The sequence below is a fragment of the Scophthalmus maximus genome, chromosome 12 (genome assembly GCF_022379125.1).
Source record: "Scophthalmus maximus strain ysfricsl-2021 chromosome 12, ASM2237912v1, whole genome shotgun sequence".
NCBI lineage: Eukaryota > Metazoa > Chordata > Actinopteri > Pleuronectiformes > Scophthalmidae > Scophthalmus > Scophthalmus maximus.
The window spans coordinates 15,272,716-15,291,742 of record NC_061526.1 but is presented as its reverse complement, the minus strand read 5'-3'; the positions used below and the strand labels follow the sequence as shown (position 1 = coordinate 15,291,742).

At 42.4% G+C, this 19,027-nt stretch overlaps 1 protein-coding gene across 4 annotated transcripts in view; it reads left to right on the top strand.

Annotated features, from left to right (window-relative positions):
* LOC118318539 (copine-8) overlaps positions 1 to 14,631 on the top strand; it is a 68,946-nt gene extending 54,315 nt beyond the window's left edge. For all 4 annotated transcript variants that reach the window (XM_035648319.2, XM_047336171.1, XM_047336172.1 and 1 more), the window contains 7 exons: positions 2,149 to 2,195; positions 3,048 to 3,229; positions 3,520 to 3,647; positions 5,628 to 5,730; positions 7,473 to 7,530; positions 8,492 to 8,565; positions 10,582 to 14,631. In XM_035648319.2, coding sequence (XP_035504212.1) covers positions 2,149 to 2,195; positions 3,048 to 3,229; positions 3,520 to 3,647; positions 5,628 to 5,730; positions 7,473 to 7,530; positions 8,492 to 8,565; positions 10,582 to 10,770 — 781 coding nt within the window. In that variant the 3' untranslated portion in view covers positions 10,771 to 14,631. The remainder of the gene's footprint in view (positions 1 to 2,148; positions 2,196 to 3,047; positions 3,230 to 3,519; positions 3,648 to 5,627; positions 5,731 to 7,472; positions 7,531 to 8,491; positions 8,566 to 10,581) is intronic.
* Positions 14,632 to 19,027: the final 4,396 nt, after the last annotated feature.

Below are 19,027 nucleotides of genomic sequence, written 5' to 3'. Positions count from 1 at the left end.
CAGTCAGTGTTTTATCAACTGATAAGGTTTAACTGAAGTGACAATTTGATATAGTTTTTATTTGTTTCTGTTTAACAGACATTACAAGAAAAATGTTGCCAGAATCAAATCATCAATTTTACAAAAAAATTAGAACATCAATCAAGCCTAAGATGCAAAGACAGGACTTTCCCACTCGACCATAATTTAGCTCAAACATGTGTGTATACATATTTGAATAGAAGAAAACAGTAGGATTCCAGCTTCATAATCTATTCAGGAAATTAAAGTAAAAATGCAATTTTATTTAGCTACTGAATAATTTCTCCACTTCAACTAAGACACGTCTTTTAAAGACACATGTACATTGTCACACATTAATATATCTACTTCCTTTTCATTAAATGGCGGCAGCACGCTTTTTATACCCAGTTGCCATAGTGAATAGTGTGAATAAACGTGCTTGGACTTGACTCAATTTACTCTGATCTGCTGTTTCCCTTCTGAAGGTTAGTCAGAGTTCAGGGCTAGGTCCACACATTTGTTTATCCTGCTTTCTGGACCAGGCCCCCTGATCATTTAGACCCCGTTCAGACCTGGTATTGACATCCGTCCTGGGTCGTCTGATCACAAGTGGACCACATAAGTACCGGGGGGAAAGCGCCCAAGACGCGTTGAGGAGGCATCAGCCAAACCTCATTTGGTGGTGGTCTGGGGCGCATGTGACCACTCACTCACACTCGCATGACAACGGACATGTGTATAGACAGACTGGCTAAAAACAACATCATTCGGTCTTTGCAAACACAAATGATGTGCATGTGCAGAAGTGAGATCGGTGTGATCGGATCTCCCAGGACGGATGTTAATGCCAGGTCTGAACAGGGCCTTGAACTTTTTCCTACCTCTGCCCCTCCCTCTCCCTCTCCCCTTCTCGTTCTGTCCCCTCCGGACAGCACGGGGCCTGCACTTCACATGGCCTGCTGAGGTGACAACGATGATGAGCTACTGGCTGTTTGACACTAACTGAATACAGAAGATGTGTATAGGACAGACAAGGGAGGCTCTTGTTTGTGATTTTGTGTGTGTGGGGGGGGGGGGGCAGCGGGTGGGTGTTGGCGTGAAAAAGCGTGTGACAGTGCGCTTAACCACATCCTGTTCCTGCAGGTTAACAAAATTGGAAATGTTTTGATGGAGCGAGCCGTTCCACTCTCTCATGCTGGGCGCTGTGATGTTCTTTTCCCTGCCTTGTTTCACCTCTCTCTCTCCGGTCATGCTTTCTCATGCGTCTGTCTCTGCTTTCCGCATTTTCTCTCAGAAACTGCAAAGTTTGTGTGAGGCAGAGCAAGTTAAGTCAAATCCAATCAGGAAGTTAGAGCTTGTAAATAGATTATCTAGTGACATGAATAGGTTTTTTTTTGGTCTTATCATCATCATACAGAGCGGACTCATCTTTTGGCTACAGCCAACTTCATTGGTCATCAAAATACAGATGATGGAAAGAGACATAATATGATTTATATCATAAATCTTAGTATCTTATGATACTGTATTTCCATTCTCTTTGATTGTGACCTCTATTTTTTTTTTCGCCCAGCTAGCAGCCTGGCTCTAAGGATGACAAAGTTGATCAGTTAATTGCTTTGTTCTTGACTGAAATACTATTGGAAGGATGGCAATGTCATTTTGTTCTGACATTCATGGTGCCCCAATTGTCTTTGGTGAAAGTCTAAACATTTTTACCTATCCATCTAAATATCTCGACCCGTACAGGCACTACATGACAAAACATTTGGACACATATTGACGATCCCCAAATGATTTGGTCAGTGTTCTAAACACCCTGGATCACCTAGCATAGAATGACTCTAGATGTTAATCTTGTTTGCCTGAGCGCAGTGATGACTTTTGGTAACTCATCAAATTCTGTTGTTTTCTAAATTGTGTGTGCGCGTGTGTGTGTGTGTGTGTGTGTGTGTGTGTGTGTGTGTGTGTGTGTGTGTGTGTGTGTGTGTGTGTGTGTGTGTGTGTGTGTGTGTGTGTGTGTGTGTGTGTGTGTGTGTGTGTGTGTGTGTGTGTGTGTGTGTGTGTGTGCGCGCGTGTGCGCGACAGAGAGAGTGAGAGAGGGATGCTGATTGATGAATAATCTTTCTGCTTTTGTCTTCCAAGGACCCAGATTAACTTCACCGTGGCCATTGATTTCACAGCTTCCAATGGTAGGCCTCCAAATAAACACACAAACATACACTTTGGACACACCCACACAAACACACACTCACACTTTGAGACCTACAAAGTGCACTGAATGCCCAGGGAGTATTTATTTAAATATATGCAGATGGGGAATCTAGTGTTATCTAATAGCTCTCTCCATCACACCTGAGTGCAGTGACATGCTCTGATGGCCGTGATGAAGGACTGTGTTATACATCTACCCTTGAGCTCAGTTGTAGGAGGACAGGCGGCAATAGAGCCAAATCCTATTAAATCAAATGAGAGCTTTCGGGCAGTAGATATATTAAAAAAAAAGGGTTTGAGGTTGAGGTGTACTCGATCCTGCCTGGCTCTCATTATAACCTCAATATCGAATGGTGGCTGGTAACGTTCTGCAATTTATTCAAACACGGCTTTAATAAGGATATGAGAAGGCATGTTCGGGGAGATCGAGATCAAGTGTCGTATTAATACGACATTAAGTTCATTAGCAGTCAATTTAGCTCCCCACGGTGATGGAATCAGAGGACTCATGCATGTTGTGGTGTCACACAAAAGCACTAATGGTGATCCACTAGATATCTTTTAGTTAAAGTCATGAACCTGGTGCTGTTTAGGGGCCATTTAATCACAGCCGTGCACCTTCGGCATACAGCGAACGCCTGCGGCCTTTAAACAGGCAGCTGGCCGAACTAAACTTTAAACATGGTTTGAAAGGTTCTTGTTTGGCAAGTAAATTACTGTGGACTTTTATTCTGGGGTTTTTAACACTGACCCCTATAAACACATCACTGTTGCGCCCACAGAGAATACTCTGACTCGGTTTGTCCGCATGTTCCCTTTGTCACAAACAGGTAACCCAGCCCAGCCCACTTCGCTCCACTACATGAGTCCCTACCAGCTGAATGCCTACGCCATGGCCCTGAAGGCAGTAGGGGAGATCATCCAGGACTACGACAGCGATAAGATGTTTCCTGCGCTGGGCTTCGGCGCCAAGCTACCGCCCGACGGACGGGTCTCCCACGAGTTTGCCTTGGTGAGAGTGAGACAGGGATGGAAGGGAACGGTTAGAGGAAGGGAGGAGGGAGTGGAGTTGTTCCCTGCATCGGGCTTTTAACCCCAAACCATAATTAGTGTTGGAATGTTCATTGACATAAGTTGGCTTTGAGCTAAGTGTTCAATTTTTATTTATTTGTTTACTATGATTATTGTATGTACCTTCAAGACGTGTTTGTTCCGTCCGGCTCCTGCTCTGCATCTGGGTCTGTTGAACCGTATCTGGAATCAATCATGTGAGTCAGTCGTCTCCTCTTTTGTTCGATGCAGAATGGGAATCCTCAGAACCCGTACTGCACAGGTATCGACGGTGTGATGGAAGCCTACTACCAGAGTCTGAAGTCGGTTCAGCTCTACGGTCCCACCAACTTCTCCCCCGTCATCAACCACGTGGCCAGGTATCACACGAACACACATGATTGAAAGAATGAAATCCTCCTTCCTCAGTCAGCACTTGCCTTCCTCTACTTTTCCCTCTTAACTTGTTTCTTTTTTTCCATTTAATTTACATTTTAAAATTTACACACTCTTCTACACTTGTGTATTTGCGATCACTGCTCATATAATGATCTTCAAAAGCGTGAAAGAACAAAGAGTACAGTTCACACTGCGATTGACACAACATGTTTTTGTTGTAAAAAAAAAGGAGGTCTGTGCGACGAGTGTTGCCAGGTAGCTAACGAGAGTGAGAGGAAGAAGGGGGGAGAGCTGGGGACACATACAGAGAAAGTACCTGGCAGCTGATTGCGTGTTTGTTTCTTTCTGTCTTTCCGATGGTAGCATCATTTATGCCTCAATGAAAGCCAGGCACACACGGGATCCAGTCAAATTTCTCTAAACAAAAAGAGAGAAAAAGAAAATTAAGAAACTATTCATGCAAGGTATGTAATTAAAGAGATGTGCTGAAGTGAGGTCTCTCATCAGGTTACTTCACATATTTAGCACATAATTTAGTGAAATTTAAATTGCATAGTCACACGCGACGAGCCAAATGCACTCTGAAGGGAAATCTTTGAAAAGAGCATTAATACAGAAGCAGCGGTTAACTTTTTTTTACACTGCCTGTAATGTCACCTGAACGCCCCTTTCCACTTATCCTGACTCATCTGTTCTTTTCATCAAACCCTATTAATAAATGTACCTCTTTGCTTTTATCCACGCCTCTTACGCATTCAGTTATTTCACTACTTAAACTGATCGCAAATTTTTTTACACTGATTACATAAAAATCATGATTTGACACCATTGTCACGTCTTTACGTGACCTACAGAGCTGGAAGCTGAGCTAATAACCTGCTGGCTGTAGCTTCATGTTTAGAAAGTGGTGTTGATCTTCTCATCAAACTCTAAAAGCAAAAATGTCCCCCAACTACTCTTCCAACACCCCTAACCGTCATCTTCTCTTTTCTCCTCTTTTGACTTTTGAAAACTTTATTGATTACTTCACATTTGTTTTAATGTGGATCAGTGTTGTCTGTCACTATTGTCCGTAAATTCCATGAAAACAAGGCAGAAAAATCAAATACAAAGTAGAAAATAAAATGTTTATGTGTCTATATAAAAGATATTCGTGGGTTGTTGTTGTTTTTTTTACTGTAATATGTTACAACATTTTCCATCAGCCCCTTTGCTTCACTCAATCTCATTTACGATTTCTTTGCTCCAAAAATTCAGCCTCAAGAATCGGTCCAGCTCAGCTGGATAAGCACCAGGCTATTCGGCATACATTCTACGAAGCCTCATTAAAAACTTTTAAAACTAGGCGCCGTGGTTTTTCCACAACTTTAAGCCTGTTAATGTTGCCACGTACAGGCTGTTATCATGTTGTGGTTTTTCCCATCGTCCCTCTTCTGCAGCTTCAGGCCCTACATCGCTACATCCTCCTATCTCCACTTCGAATCCTCTGTTTTTTTGACCGCCCCTCGTATATTTTAGTATTCACTCCGACATTCACCTTAGTAAGTTGACCCCCGCTCTCTCACGTCCACGTTTTTAGTCCTGTCTCCCGTCTTACTCCATTTGTTGTGATCATCTACAGTGAGTGACACTTGTGACAAGTTATCATTTATCTCCAATGGAGAGAAGACACAGACCTCACATCCAAGTGCAGAGAGGTGACATGTAGTACAAAGCGAGACGACTGAAATAATCTCAAGTGTGTAAATATCAGTAAATCACCTCATGACTCACGTGGAAGTGGGAGGTCACACTCGGCATCAGCAAATGAAAGCCATATTAAGCTGGGGATCTGTAGAATTGACATAAAGATAGAAGCACTTGACAGATTAAGTTTCTACAGAGACATTTATTCAGTGATTAAAATCATTTCAGCACAGACATAACGACAAAGATGTGTGTGTTTTGTTTTCTGTGCACAGGTATGCAGCGTCGGTGAAGGACGGCTCCCAGTACTTTGTGCTCCTCATCATCACAGACGGCGTCATCTCAGACATGGCCCAGACCAAGGAGTCTATTGTCAACGTAAGGGGCATCTCTTGTAGCTGTAGACACCTGACCAGTGCACCCTGACCCCCTAAAACAAAAGAAAAATAAGACATTTCAGCAAAAGGGGAGTTCAAGTCAAATGATGCGTCTGTGAGTGGGATCAATTATAATAACGATGATGCATCCACTTGCTTGGAAGTGTACTGGGCTCCAAGCACCCCATACAATTTGGAGTTATTCCACTTTTGTTTCTGAAAGTCAGCTTGTTTATGTATAGATAACTGTCAATGTCTTTTTTTTCTTATTTTTCTTTACATGGTTATTTCATGTTTTTAAGTCAGTGAGTTGTATGAAAATGTTTGACCAGCTGCTTATCATTCTGTTGTGAAAACAAAGATAATTAAAAAGAAAAAAAATGGGTTGGCATAAATAGATATTAGCCATTGTCTACATTTCCATAATTATGCAGTAGTGTATAGTGTTTTATAGTGTAGTATAGTATAATTCAGCGATTGCACAAATGAAAACCATGAATAAATATATGGAAATGAGCAGAACTGTGAAACCCAGAGGACTAATTACATTTGAGCTCTTAAATCCTCATCATCGTTATTTTCTTTGCAGTAATTTGTCTCTGAATGAAAGACTGTAATGTAAAAAGACTGTGACAGTATTTCCTAATCAGGCTGTTTGATCAATCACGGTCAGCTCATAAATGCATTGACTATGAAATGACTCCTGTGAGAAAAGTCACATAGTCTTGGCTTTATATACAAGTAATGCTAGTCTGCTAGATCCATGCAATTCAAAACTGTACATAAATGTGAGGGGGAGGTAATTAGAATTAGAATTTACATTGTTTGAGATTTTCCTTATATACTGTGTAGTCTTTGCTAACTGTTTTTCTGTTTTTGTTATGTATTTCCTTTGCCATTCTCACATTTGACAGCACGTTATTCACCCTCCATCCTTCCTCTCCATCAATGTCAAGTCATTGCATGCTCCAGAGGGAAGCCAGTGTGCCGTGTAGAATGCAAACAAAACGAACAGTCAACATCAGCCATTTTTGTTAAAGCACTGATCCATCTCAGACCTTTAAGAGCGGAGAGGGAGGGAGGGAAAAGGGAGAGGAGGCGGTTGAAGAGTAAAATGTTAAGTTGAAAAGGAGGCGGCAGAGACGAGTGAACAGGGAGGAGGGAAAAAAAGAGAGCAAAGGGCAGGAGTGAGGTAAAGAAGACCTGTACTGAGGGGAGCAAAAAACTAAATGAGATCTGTTGATAAGATCATCCATTGCTCTGCTGCCTGAGGTCAACACATTACTCAAATACACTGAGCACACACACCGCTGGCCCCCTCTTCCTAACACACACACTCTTGACACTTTACACATACACATACCCACACACACAAACGCACAACACAAACACACGTCATTTGTAGGCTGTCAGTGAGCGAAGCCCATGGTGTTGGTTCTCCCTCGTCTCTAATATTATTCACTGTGATGTTTGCGACACACGCAGCGCTCCGGGAGGTGCTGAAGAAAACACAAGCATCGAAGATTCACACATATGCTTACACTTACTGTATGTAATGTAAATGTTGGCAAGACCTACATATGACATGATCTGTGAAGGCTTTGTTTACCACAAATGAAGACAAAGGCTGTATATGTCCGGTAGATGCTCAGCTCTATTAATGACCGGCACAGGGACAGTTTTTCACAAAAAAAATGTTTTGAAATCTTTTAAATGTCTCATATCTTTTACTCCTCTCTGCAGGCCTCCTGTCTGCCAATGTCAATCATCATTGTAGGGGTGGGGCCTGCAGAATTTGATGGTGAGTCAATGAGATATTTTAGATTTGTGAGTGATGAATGATATTGTTCAAACTGGTTCGATGATAAGTCAACTGCGTGCTAGTGTGCAGAATTTCATCAGACACCCACTGAAGTCCGGACATTTTCCTGAACTTTTCCGGAGAGGCTGTTTGTTAGAATGAAAATGTCCGCACACGTTGCTCCAGTAATTTTCCTGCTGTTGTGAACGCGTCTGACTCGGACAGTCTCCTTCTGCGTTTTTTCATATGTGGAAGGAAAATGTCCGGATTATTAGGTCCAGTTTTTCTTTTTCATGCCTGAAAATGGCTTGAGAGAGCTATTGTGTGCCTCTAGGCTGTTTCACCAACTGCCAATTAACACAAAATATGCAGAGAGTGACGCGGTAACACAATCAGCAGGACAACTGAGTGACACGCTGTGCGTTATATGTCTCACAATAACCATTCAAATTCAAATCTGAAATGTTGCCGTAATAGGGCGTTTTTTTGTTTTACTTGAGACGCTGCCACGTCTCGTCCCTCTAATGAAATGTTGAGGGCATCAGCTCGGCAGTAAATTGAACATTGCTTCATGTCCCTTTATAGACAGACACAATATTGTGTTAATCATGTTGTCATATTGCTTATTTCTAATGCAATACAAGTTGGATTTATTGCCATGACGCTGTCGACACTGATTGCTGATACAGGCTGTTATATATCTAACTCGCCTGGACCAGTTGTTTCACATAATATCAAACTGCCTCAACCAACTGAACGGGGGAAACCAGAAATCAACTCACCTCTATTGATCTTTGATTATTGATCTTTCAGTGGCTGGTTGTGTTTGTGGTTAATTGATATCCTGCTGGTGTTATGTCAGTGGTCTGTAGGTCTTGGTAGAAATAATGCACATATAAGAGGATGCCATTCTTTTCCGTCAATCCACCTCAACTGTTTTTATCCCTCTTGTTCTCCTAAGCCATGGTCGAGTTGGACGGCGATGAGATCAGAATTTCATCCAGAGGAAGATATGCCGAGAGAGACATTGTTCAGGTACACACTCCTGTCTTTCTTTCAGCACTCCTACATAAAGTCTGATTGTTTCGAAAGAAGTGAAAAATGAATCCACCTCCGACATTGTGAAGCAGCTCTGCCACTTGGGCACCTAGATTCTTCACCGTCACGCTTCTGATTTTATTATCTAAATCATGGCTGAATTTACACCTCTAGGTTGAATAACACATTTCTTTCCCCCTTCGACTTTGTAAGGTTCACATTTTGCCACTGCTGGAATACTACTTGTCCAATGGTTTTTCGTAAATAGTTAATTCAAGCAATTAAGAAGCACAAAATAAAGAAAGTCCCAATACAAGAAGAGATTTTAAGTAGGACCCACCTAAAAGCTGTTATCACCACCATCAGTTGGGACACAATAAGCCTCTGGAGTTTTTTGCCTGACTGGTCCACCACAGTTATGATACTTGATCTCAGTGTCAGTTGTTTTTGTTTTGTAATGCAAAAGTAACAGACTCACTCAGTAAAATGTTGATGTTGGGAAAATGTTTGACCATCAGGATGACAATTTGAAAATCTTCTGCACTTCCAAATAAATCCTCTTCACTGTAAGTTTAAAGGTGAGTGGCTATAAAAACACCTGAGTCCTTTCCAAGCTGCTCAACTCAAACCCCAAAAGACAAGACAGACACACACACACACACACACACACACACACACACACACACACACACACACACACACACACACACACACACACACATCTGCTCTGCTCCCCAGTTACTGTGAAGTCTGCCAAATGTCAGATTCTGTCTTTCACCCAGTCTCAGTGTCTCATTGAAGTGGATGGAGAGTCACATGGCCTAATGCTCACCTCAGAAAGCCTACAGGGCAGCGTGAGTTCAGCAGTCAGTTTTAAAATGGCACAATTAGTTTTTATTTACATGTTATTAATATGCATTCATCCCTTTTTTCCCACCTTTTTATTTGTATCCTTGACAGGGATCAGGCCCACAGTTGAATTTTTTGCATATTTACGTAATTCCCTGGCATCAAGACAGAGAGAAGATATGACAAACAAGAAGGCCGTGCTCGCCTCCTCCCTGACCTTTATACTGCCACTGTCATATTTTGCTACCTGGGCCCACGTGGGTGGAGGAGCCACACTCGTTAGTTGGCTTCTTTTTTTTTAACAAGCTGAAGTACACACACACACACACACACACGTACAGGAAAGACCTGTGGATTGTGTAAAACTAAGTTTTTAGCTGTGGAACATTGCGCCAGCTCTGCCTACAGGCTGCCATTATCAGCATGCTAATAACCCAGAGTGACGTGCTGAGGTTTACATTTCGCAGCGAGGTTCTCCAGCACAAATTGGCCTCTCGTATGATCCTGTAGCTGTAGGTGAGAGAAGATCATTAAGTAAATGAAAGGGAGACATCCTCATGTCTGTTCATATTTATAATTCAGCAATGTCTTCCATGTAAGAGCATATAACCGGTGAAGGTTTTGCAGCAGGTGGGTGAGGATTGTGAAGGAAGCTTGAGATAATAATTAGTGAGTTGCAACAGTGTGGACTGTTAGTTAAAGGAGTCAACAATAACATGTCCAAGAGTTTCCCAGCAAAACATTTTTGGTTATGTTAATTGAAGTTCCTGTTTTTAGGTGAAGTGACCCAGGTCATGGTCTGTAGCTCATAGAACAATGAAACGCTGAAAGAGTAAAGCGCATTTCAAAGCACTTTACTTTTTTTTTTAGACAGCAGTAGACAAAAGCAGGCTTCGCATTTCTGATCCGGCACCCGCTCACCACAGCCGCTCGCGCTAGGTTGACCGGCGGAAGAATGTGCGCAACAAGACGACAGCGGCGAGATTCAGCCATAAAACTTTCACGAACTGACGCTGACTGTCTGCGGACACACCTGCCGTCCTCTCGTGGATGCGCTGCCTCTGCGTGCACTGGAAGTTTCCGGTTCCTTTGCTCAACATTTGCATGTTTCCAAATCTCTTTGAATCACTTTAAATCACGTTTCCTCCCTCTCCTCCCTCTCAGTTTGTCCCGTTCAGGGACTACATCGACCGGACAGGGAACCACATCCTAAGCATGGCCCGGCTCGCCAAAGACGTCTTGGCCGAGATCCCCGACCAGTTCCTCTCCTACATGAGGACCCGTGGGATCAAGCCATCGCCGGCGCCGCCGCCCTACACGCCGCCGAGCCAACCCATCCAAACCCAGATATGAGGGGGGGGGGGGGGGGGGGGTTTCGCGGACGGGGGGGTTCACCGAAATGACTTTAACGCTCGAAATACTTCCAATTTCCTTAAAGCCGCTCTCCATGCCTTGTTGTCGTGGGTCACGGTGGTCTTTCTTGTGTTCAGGAAGCTGCATGTCGGGCCAAGGGAGTGGCGACAGGAAAAGCCAATGAGAGTCTGTTTACTTCCACCAAGCATTCCTGTTGCTGTCTGGTTTTTTATTTTTGACCCTTTTTTTTGCCTGGGAAACTCAGTCAGGCTTTGGAGAGAGTGTGGATTCTAGCAGGGAATGATCTCGTCTGCCCGACCCACCTGGAATGGGAAGAGGGAAGGGAACGAAGGAGCGATTCTTTAGAAACATTGAAGAGAGAATGTCTCCAGACACAACAAAAGGAATCACTTGATCTTAAATGAACACAAACTTCTCCTGTAAATAACTGGATGTGTCTAATCTCTCTCTCTCTCTCTCTCTCTCTCTCTCTCTCTCTCTCTTTCTTTCTCTGTCTCTCAGATAACTCACTGTTTACAGTAAATGCTGACAAGGATTTTTTACTGCTGATAATTTTATATACACATCGTTTCACTACGAAGCTTGTAATTCTTTCCAATTTCCTCCCATGTAATTCTCTCTCTCTCTCTCTCTCTCTCTCTCTCCTGGCGTGTGTGTCAGGTAGCAGCAGTGCAGGTTTCCTGGTAGCCCTTCTGTACCGTACCGTGCTGTACCGTACCGTACCGTACTAAATTTTAGTGTGTATTAACCTTTTGCATGAGTGTAGCCTCAGTCAAGTGCATGCGTTTAGTGGCACTACCTCCTCTACCCATCTCGCCATCTGTCCGTCAGTCTGTCCATCTGTGTGTGTGTGTGGGGGGAGTCACAGACATCACCCTGTCTGCCTGCCTGCCTGTCTGTCTGTCTGTCTGTCTGTCTGTCTGTCTGTCTGTCTGTCTGTCTGTCTGTCTGTCTGTCTGTCTGTCTGCACTGCTCTCAGGCCTGAGATGTCTGCCTGTCTCCCATGTTGCTGCGTTTCTTATTTTTATATCAGTCTCTCTCTTACTCTCTGCCTTTCCTTTCTTTTGTGCCTCTGTCACATTTACTAACTGTGTTTCCATCCAACTGTTTTCTTTTCCCTTCTCCTTTTTTTCCCTGTGGGAGTTTTAACAGAGCAGATGACGATTAAGACTCAGTTCTGCTTTTTATGCATCCACAACCTATTTCGGGTTCACTCGACAGTGTTCAGTGACTCAGTTTAACTGACGACAGATTTCTTTCAGAAATGTGATGCCCCCTTCTTAAGGTGCCCATTGTCCTCAAAAGCCAGTATGTGCATTATGACCATTATTTCCAAGTGCATTTGTAGGAAATACAGCTCAACATTAGCAGCATTATCAAAGGCTAATTTGTTCGAGCCAACGCGACGAAGGTTCAAACCATGCAATGTCTGTTTTTCAGTATTTCAAAGTAAACAAGTAGCATTTTTTGGACTGTTGAATGGGAACACAGCAACTTCTCTCTCTCTCACACTGTCTCTGTCTCTGTCCTTCAAACTGCCTTGGCAATAGGATGCCCACGTGCCCAGGGGTCTCGTCTCATTGTGTCGTCCCAACACCCACACACACCTTGCCCCATGTTTAAAACTGACAGCAGCTGCTCTCAAACAGAAAACAGTTTGAGCAAAAAAGAGCCCAGTGGTCAAAAATGCAAAGAAAAACACACTTAACCCTATGTCTGCCTTTTCGTTTCCATTTAATGTTTTTTAAATTTTTTTTAAAGCACCTTTGATATAGCTTTTTATATGTTTTGTTATTATGGTGTGTATTATCATATGTGCCAATCATATGTAAAAGGATGATTTGTCACTGACAACGTCACTCGTGCTTCTAATTTAACGAATGATGATGATTTAAGAATGAGAGGCTTTGTGTCGTGAACAAACGTGTGTTGACGGGACGAGTGACCGGGATAATGTGAACGAATGAAGTGTGTTTGTGCGAAACAAATATTTCCTTTACAACAACACGTAATGGAATGTTTAAGAAGTCTTAACAAAAAGGAGGGAATGAAGGAACATTTGAACATTTGTTCAAGTGGAGGTGAGTTACACTGCAGCAACCAAAAATGTGGAAGTTATTTTAGCGCTGCAGTATCCAAGTGACAACTCCACACTGTGTAATGGCCAATTATGAATTATCTGTATGATACATGAACTGTTCTAGTGTTATTATTGAATCCATTTTCCAAAAACAAATGATCACATAAGTCTTTAATTGCAATTACAATACATGATATTGTATAATATACATACATAAATTCACATTCTATTTAATGTTATGCCACAAAGCTTATGACCACCACATCATCCACTGACTAACTCCAGGGAAACTTTTCAATGAAATCACTCTGATCTGCACTAATATCACAACCTGCACAGTTGCATTGCAGACGAGATTTTAATATTTTTTTTGTGTAAACCAGTAAACTGGTACAAAGGCGGATTATACCCAAGCGACACGTACGTCCAGTGTGCAGTGTCCTACAATTATAACTATATTATAACTCTAATTATATATTAGCTAATAAGCTAATGGGTCATACCAGACCCAACAAAGATGTACTGGCCAAACATATGAGCAAACTTTTTTATGCTTGTGTTTTCTTTATATTAAAATTGGCCGCCCAGATTCATACCCAGGACACACACACACACACACACTGACACACACACACACACACACACACACACTGACACACACACACACACACACACACACGTCATCAGTCTGCCCCTGCCAACTACCTCCTATCTCTAGTTATGTGGTCTTCACTGAATACTTAATACTACTGCTCTTACTACATTTCAAATTCTGTTCTAAAAATGTGACTTAGGTCAAATCCAGTCACTGAAATTGGATCGGAGAAATCCAAGAAGCAAAATTCAAATTAATAGGAGGTACATTTAGATAAACGTTTTTCAAAATAAGTTATTTCAACGCAGTAAAATCGGTTATTGACATATCTTCAGTTTCAACATATATGTGGTTGCTTAGAAAATTTGAATTCATTTTTTAAAATTATTTTAATTTACCTCTGTATACACACACACACACACACAAATTACTGCCATAAGTGTATGTTTGTGGTGGTCTGCTGTGTCGACAAATATACATTCATATTTATTTAATTTTAAACATACTTTTTTTTGTAACTTTTTAATCATAGTGCAACACTTTAACTTGCCAAGTCTCATGAAGCTGTGAGTGTGTGTATGTATTTGATAAAAGTATACTTTGTGTATACTGTGCGTGTGCCTGTGTGTGCGTGTGCCTGTGAAGCACCTTTATACAAGAGTTTTAATAGACTATGTGAGGTGTTACACATAAGATCTTTGTTTACTAAAGCTATCCAAATAACATATTGTATGCTCATCGGATCTTAACAACGTGCACTGTTTGCATGTACAGTTTTACAAAGGATGCACCAGTTCCTTTTGTGAAAAACCGAGTGTTTTCGAATATACAAATCTATATGAAAATGACCTGTACAAAATGGCCTTAAATCTTTCACTGATTTTCTTGGATTTGTGCGATGCCTTCTTCAGAAAAAAACTAATTGTTTAAAGGAATTAACGGTGATCTATTTTGTGTCAGTGTTTCTAAATTGCTTTTTAGTGTATTTCCTTTGCACAAGTTCAAAAGATTGAGTTGTCTTGTACTTTTTTGAAATGGTGATTAATCAGAGAAAGCATGGCTGAAGTTCTGATTGTCCGATAATATATATATAATAGATGACTATTTCTGTATCAAACTATGGATTTTTGAAATAATATTCATATTAAACACAACATTTGCTGGACATTTTGCTCCCTAGTGTTTTGTCTTTTCTCTCCTCCGCTCTCTGCATTCACAGATTATTAGGACTGATGATTATGATTTGCAATCTAGAAAGAAGAAGGAAAAAAAAGCCTAAATGCTTTGAAACATTTAGTTTTGTCAAAAGTGTTGTCACTGGCACATCTCTCTATGAATCATTCTGATTCACCACCCACTCCTGGTGTAAATCTGAATCGGCCATCTGCCCGCAGAGGTGGCAACTATTTCCTGGAAAGTAAAAGTGTCAAATATTTGTTTCTCAGTTTATGTCTCTGTTCAAAGAGACAATTGGTAAGTCTGTCATGGCGCCATCACACACAGAAACACCCCGCTCTGTAGAATCCGCTGTTTTGTCTTCATCGGCGTTCAGTAACGCAACGAGAACTGTGATGTGTGCTGAGACGACTGATTTTCGAAAATCAGGAGTTTGTTTTTGTCAGCACGCTAGGAGATTTTCCGTCTCGGCGTGCCACAGAACGGTTACAGAGTTGTGCTGGTGGAGAGATGGTCTTCCTGCTGCTGATAGAGATTATTAATAAGGTTAATAATGCCCATAGGTTACTTAAAACCCATAACTGACCTCTAAATGTTTCGGTTCTTGCTCAGTACTTAAAATGCAGATGTGAGAGTGGTATCTGTCTTCTCATATATGAATTTTGCAAAACATCCGTAATATGTCGGCAGTCAATATTCAAAAGTTTCAACCTGTTTTTAATGACTCAAGTTAAGTTTCGTTCCCTTAAAATCTGGGAGTCTAAAACAGTATTTCAGTACAAATGTAAATAGGTTTATGAAACAATTTTACAGTAAACCAGGTAAAAAAAAATTTATTTTTAAACAAAAAGTGTGAAGGAACCTCACTGCACCATCACTGTCCGATGTCGGGGGTTGGGACGAGATGCTTGAAAGGGGGAGGAAAGCGGCATTTTGTTGGAAATAAAGCGTGTTGCGTTTTCTTTTGTTGTGAATCACTGCACATTTCTAAAATGATTCCACATAAAACCAGAGAATAATATTATCACTATTTGGCCGAACCGTAGCCGGATGCAACCGGTGCAACTGGAAGGCCGGAAGGTTTGGAATCACACGTTCAAAGAAAAGCAGAATGAAAAGATTCACACACCGTAACCACCACCGTCGTGTGTGCGTCCACGTGAGCTGCTGTTTACATGTTAACTTCATTCGTCCTCGCCCTCCGTTGGGTATGATTAGCTCTAATTAGCGTTATCCCTCTCCCACTCCGCTGTGCGCGCGTTTCTGGCTCAATAACAGAGTACGTGAGGATGTGTCACTGAGCCGCGTGGTAACGAGCCGTCGCTGTCAAACCTGTCACTTTGTTGAACAGCGCGTCGGCCTGCAGGAGAGACGGGTGAAGTCAACAAGACATTTCAAAGAGACAGTCGGGCTCACAGTCATGGATAAGACAATTCTTTATCCATGATTCGGTTCAGGTATTACAGCCATCCAAAGACAGAATGAGTAGAGGTCAAATGGGAGGCATGCAGGTATTTAGAAATGGACGCAGGTCTGGAAAGTGCCTGAAACCTGTGTTCTCTCAAATGTCCAGCAGAGGGCGACTGGTTGCGAAAAAGAAGTGGGTTTCTATAGAAGTCTCTGAGAAAACGACTCTTCTGCTCACTTGATTTATAACATCAGTCAACATTTTCCTGAAGAGTTTTATGGTCTCAATCTCTAGTTTCACATCTGCTTCAACACAGCGTGATGTTCTCGTAGTAAATTATGGTCCCGTTCATAATATAATGGACGATGAAGCACCGTATACATTGGGGCGTGATTGACAAGCTAGTACCGTCCAATTGGTGCACGGGACGGACGTGCAGTGTCCTCAAGCTCTCGGTCAGACCCCTTCACTGTGGAGTACACTGTCATCAATACTGCTTCCCCCGGCCCTCTGGCTTTGTTTTAATGTATTCTGGGGAATGTAGTTCGGTCAGGGTTTCCAAAATAGTGAATAGCTGCAGTTAAAACAAATATTCCAATGTGTCCAATCAACACTAGAATAGAAAAAGAGTAGGAGGAGGAACTTCTCCTCATTGTTCACATCATGCACAGCCGTGACATTTCAGAATGGATGTGTGAATTAAAGGAAGACGTCCTCGGTAACCGTGTCGGCATTATGTTTGTTGCGATGTCGGCTGACGGTGACGGGAGCAGATTGGATCGGAGTTTTCACGCGGCGTCCCGCTGTCCGATCAATCTCCATCAGGCCCCTCATGTATATTAGATAGATGTCAGGTGTTGGCCCCGTCCACGTCCACCCGCGCAAATGCTCTCATAAAATTCAGGGAGCGGACAAAATTGGCTGATGGATTTTGCCTCGTTACACGTCCCATATTTGCATACATTTTGCAAACCCCCGGCTGGCTTCAGATTTGGCCCCTGCTTAGAAAAAAAATCAAGCCTGTAATTGTGGACTGGCTCCCCCCCCCCCCCCCCCCCCCCCCCCGGGAGGGAGCTGAGACTAGAGCTCAGAGGAAGTTTGTACATCCATTTATGAGATGTGACAGCAACGAAGGAAGGACTTTTTCAGTTCAGCTCAAATTAAATCTCTGTTTCGTTTTTTTACTTATATATTTAATGACGGATCGGTTCTGAGAGACAGGGAGGACGATGCAGAGAGTCTGTGTGTCTGTCTTGATGGTAATGGTGTGTCCAAAGGAATAAAGATTCCTCCGTCTTAGCTCATCAATCTTCACATATTTCTGAAATAAATCCAAACACTGTCTTCATCATTTCCATCTCACTCTGCAAATCTGCGGGGAAAAACTTTTTGTTTCCGCTTTAGAAACTGTGACAGAAGTGTCTGTCACGCGCCTGGAACTCTTCTTGAACATGGCCCTAAGTTCATGGACACCGTACAAACCATAACAATGAAAAGGAACGAAAGACAAAAAGACATGTTGTGGCCACAAGCTTGACCTTTAACAGATTGAATGACCTCACGAACTCCTCACTGGCAACAAAAAGCATCTGCTCGATGATGTGCCGAAACACTGCTGAAGAGCCTTTTGTACGGAACAAAGTACAGTAACTGAATGAGGTCTCATCCATTCGGATTTTCTTAAACCATTTTGGTGAAACAGATTGAAATTGTAACGGAGCCCTGCACCATCGTTGACAAACGCACTCATCAGCTAAATTCATCTTTTAATTGTGAGATTAAAGAAACGACAGGGGGAGACTCAGGAGAAACGATTTCAGCACGCTGTATGCACCGGCTGCTTTTCTTCCTCCTGCACAAGCGGGAGAGCGGGCACGCACGCCTCGGGATGCTATAAATAGCTTTATTTTCCCAGCGTCCCTTGAGGCCAAGGAAGGAGATGGATGGATTGATTGAGGGGCAAAGAGAGGCAGCGAGGGAAAGGTGCTAATATCACTGTCAATCAACATCCCATGCAACGCCAGCAGAGAGAATGGGAGAGAGAGAGAGGGATGCAGTCTTGTTTCTTTTTTTTTTCATGCTGTGTGCAAAACACAAAACACACACACACACGCACACACACACACACACACACACACACACACACACAACCGCGTTACTCATTAGCAGGAAAAGAGCAAAACATCAGTGTCATGAGTTCAGAGCGAGATGCACCTGAGACAATGAACATCGCGGACAATTGATATAAATATGAACGCAGTGTTTGTGCGTTTGTGTGTCGTAATATTAAATGTGAAAGTGTGTTCGTGTTGCGATGCTGCAAAAGAGCCTAGCTCACACAAGGTACAATACTCGGCTGTCACATCATCACACCATCCATGAATTATTTCCTTTGCTCTTTAATTGTTTAAATACTTATTCACCAAATGATTTATGTGGTAATAATTAGCCGGGTCGTGTGAGATATTTCTTTTTTTAATTAATTTTTTTGGTCCTTTAAAAAGACTTGAAGTCTTAATGCTCGAGTAAGTCTAATGAACACTGTGGTCGCTGTCTGTCAACCAGGGTCGCAATTATGTTCGCTTGTCACTTCCTGACACACAGTCTGTAGCTTAGCAACCCGCCGCGGAGACGTGGGCTAAAGTTGGATCTCATTTGAATATTCCCCCAGAAATTAAAAAGAACAGGCAGGGATTGAGGTGGCTGGTGCGAACGCTTGCGTGCTGCAGAGTTTGCATCTTCTGAGGCGGGAAGGTGGCAACTCCAACAACAAAAAATGTAATCACCAACATCCTCTCACACACACATCACACACACATCCCTCACGACGGCAAACTTTATCAGACAGCATGTTGGAGCGTGTGATATGAATGTGGGCAGGTTGCGTAATTACTGTGTGCTGTAAAGAAAATCAAAACATATGTTTTGGCCACTCCGCCCACCGCACTCCCACCCATTCTTCTATGAATAGAACTTT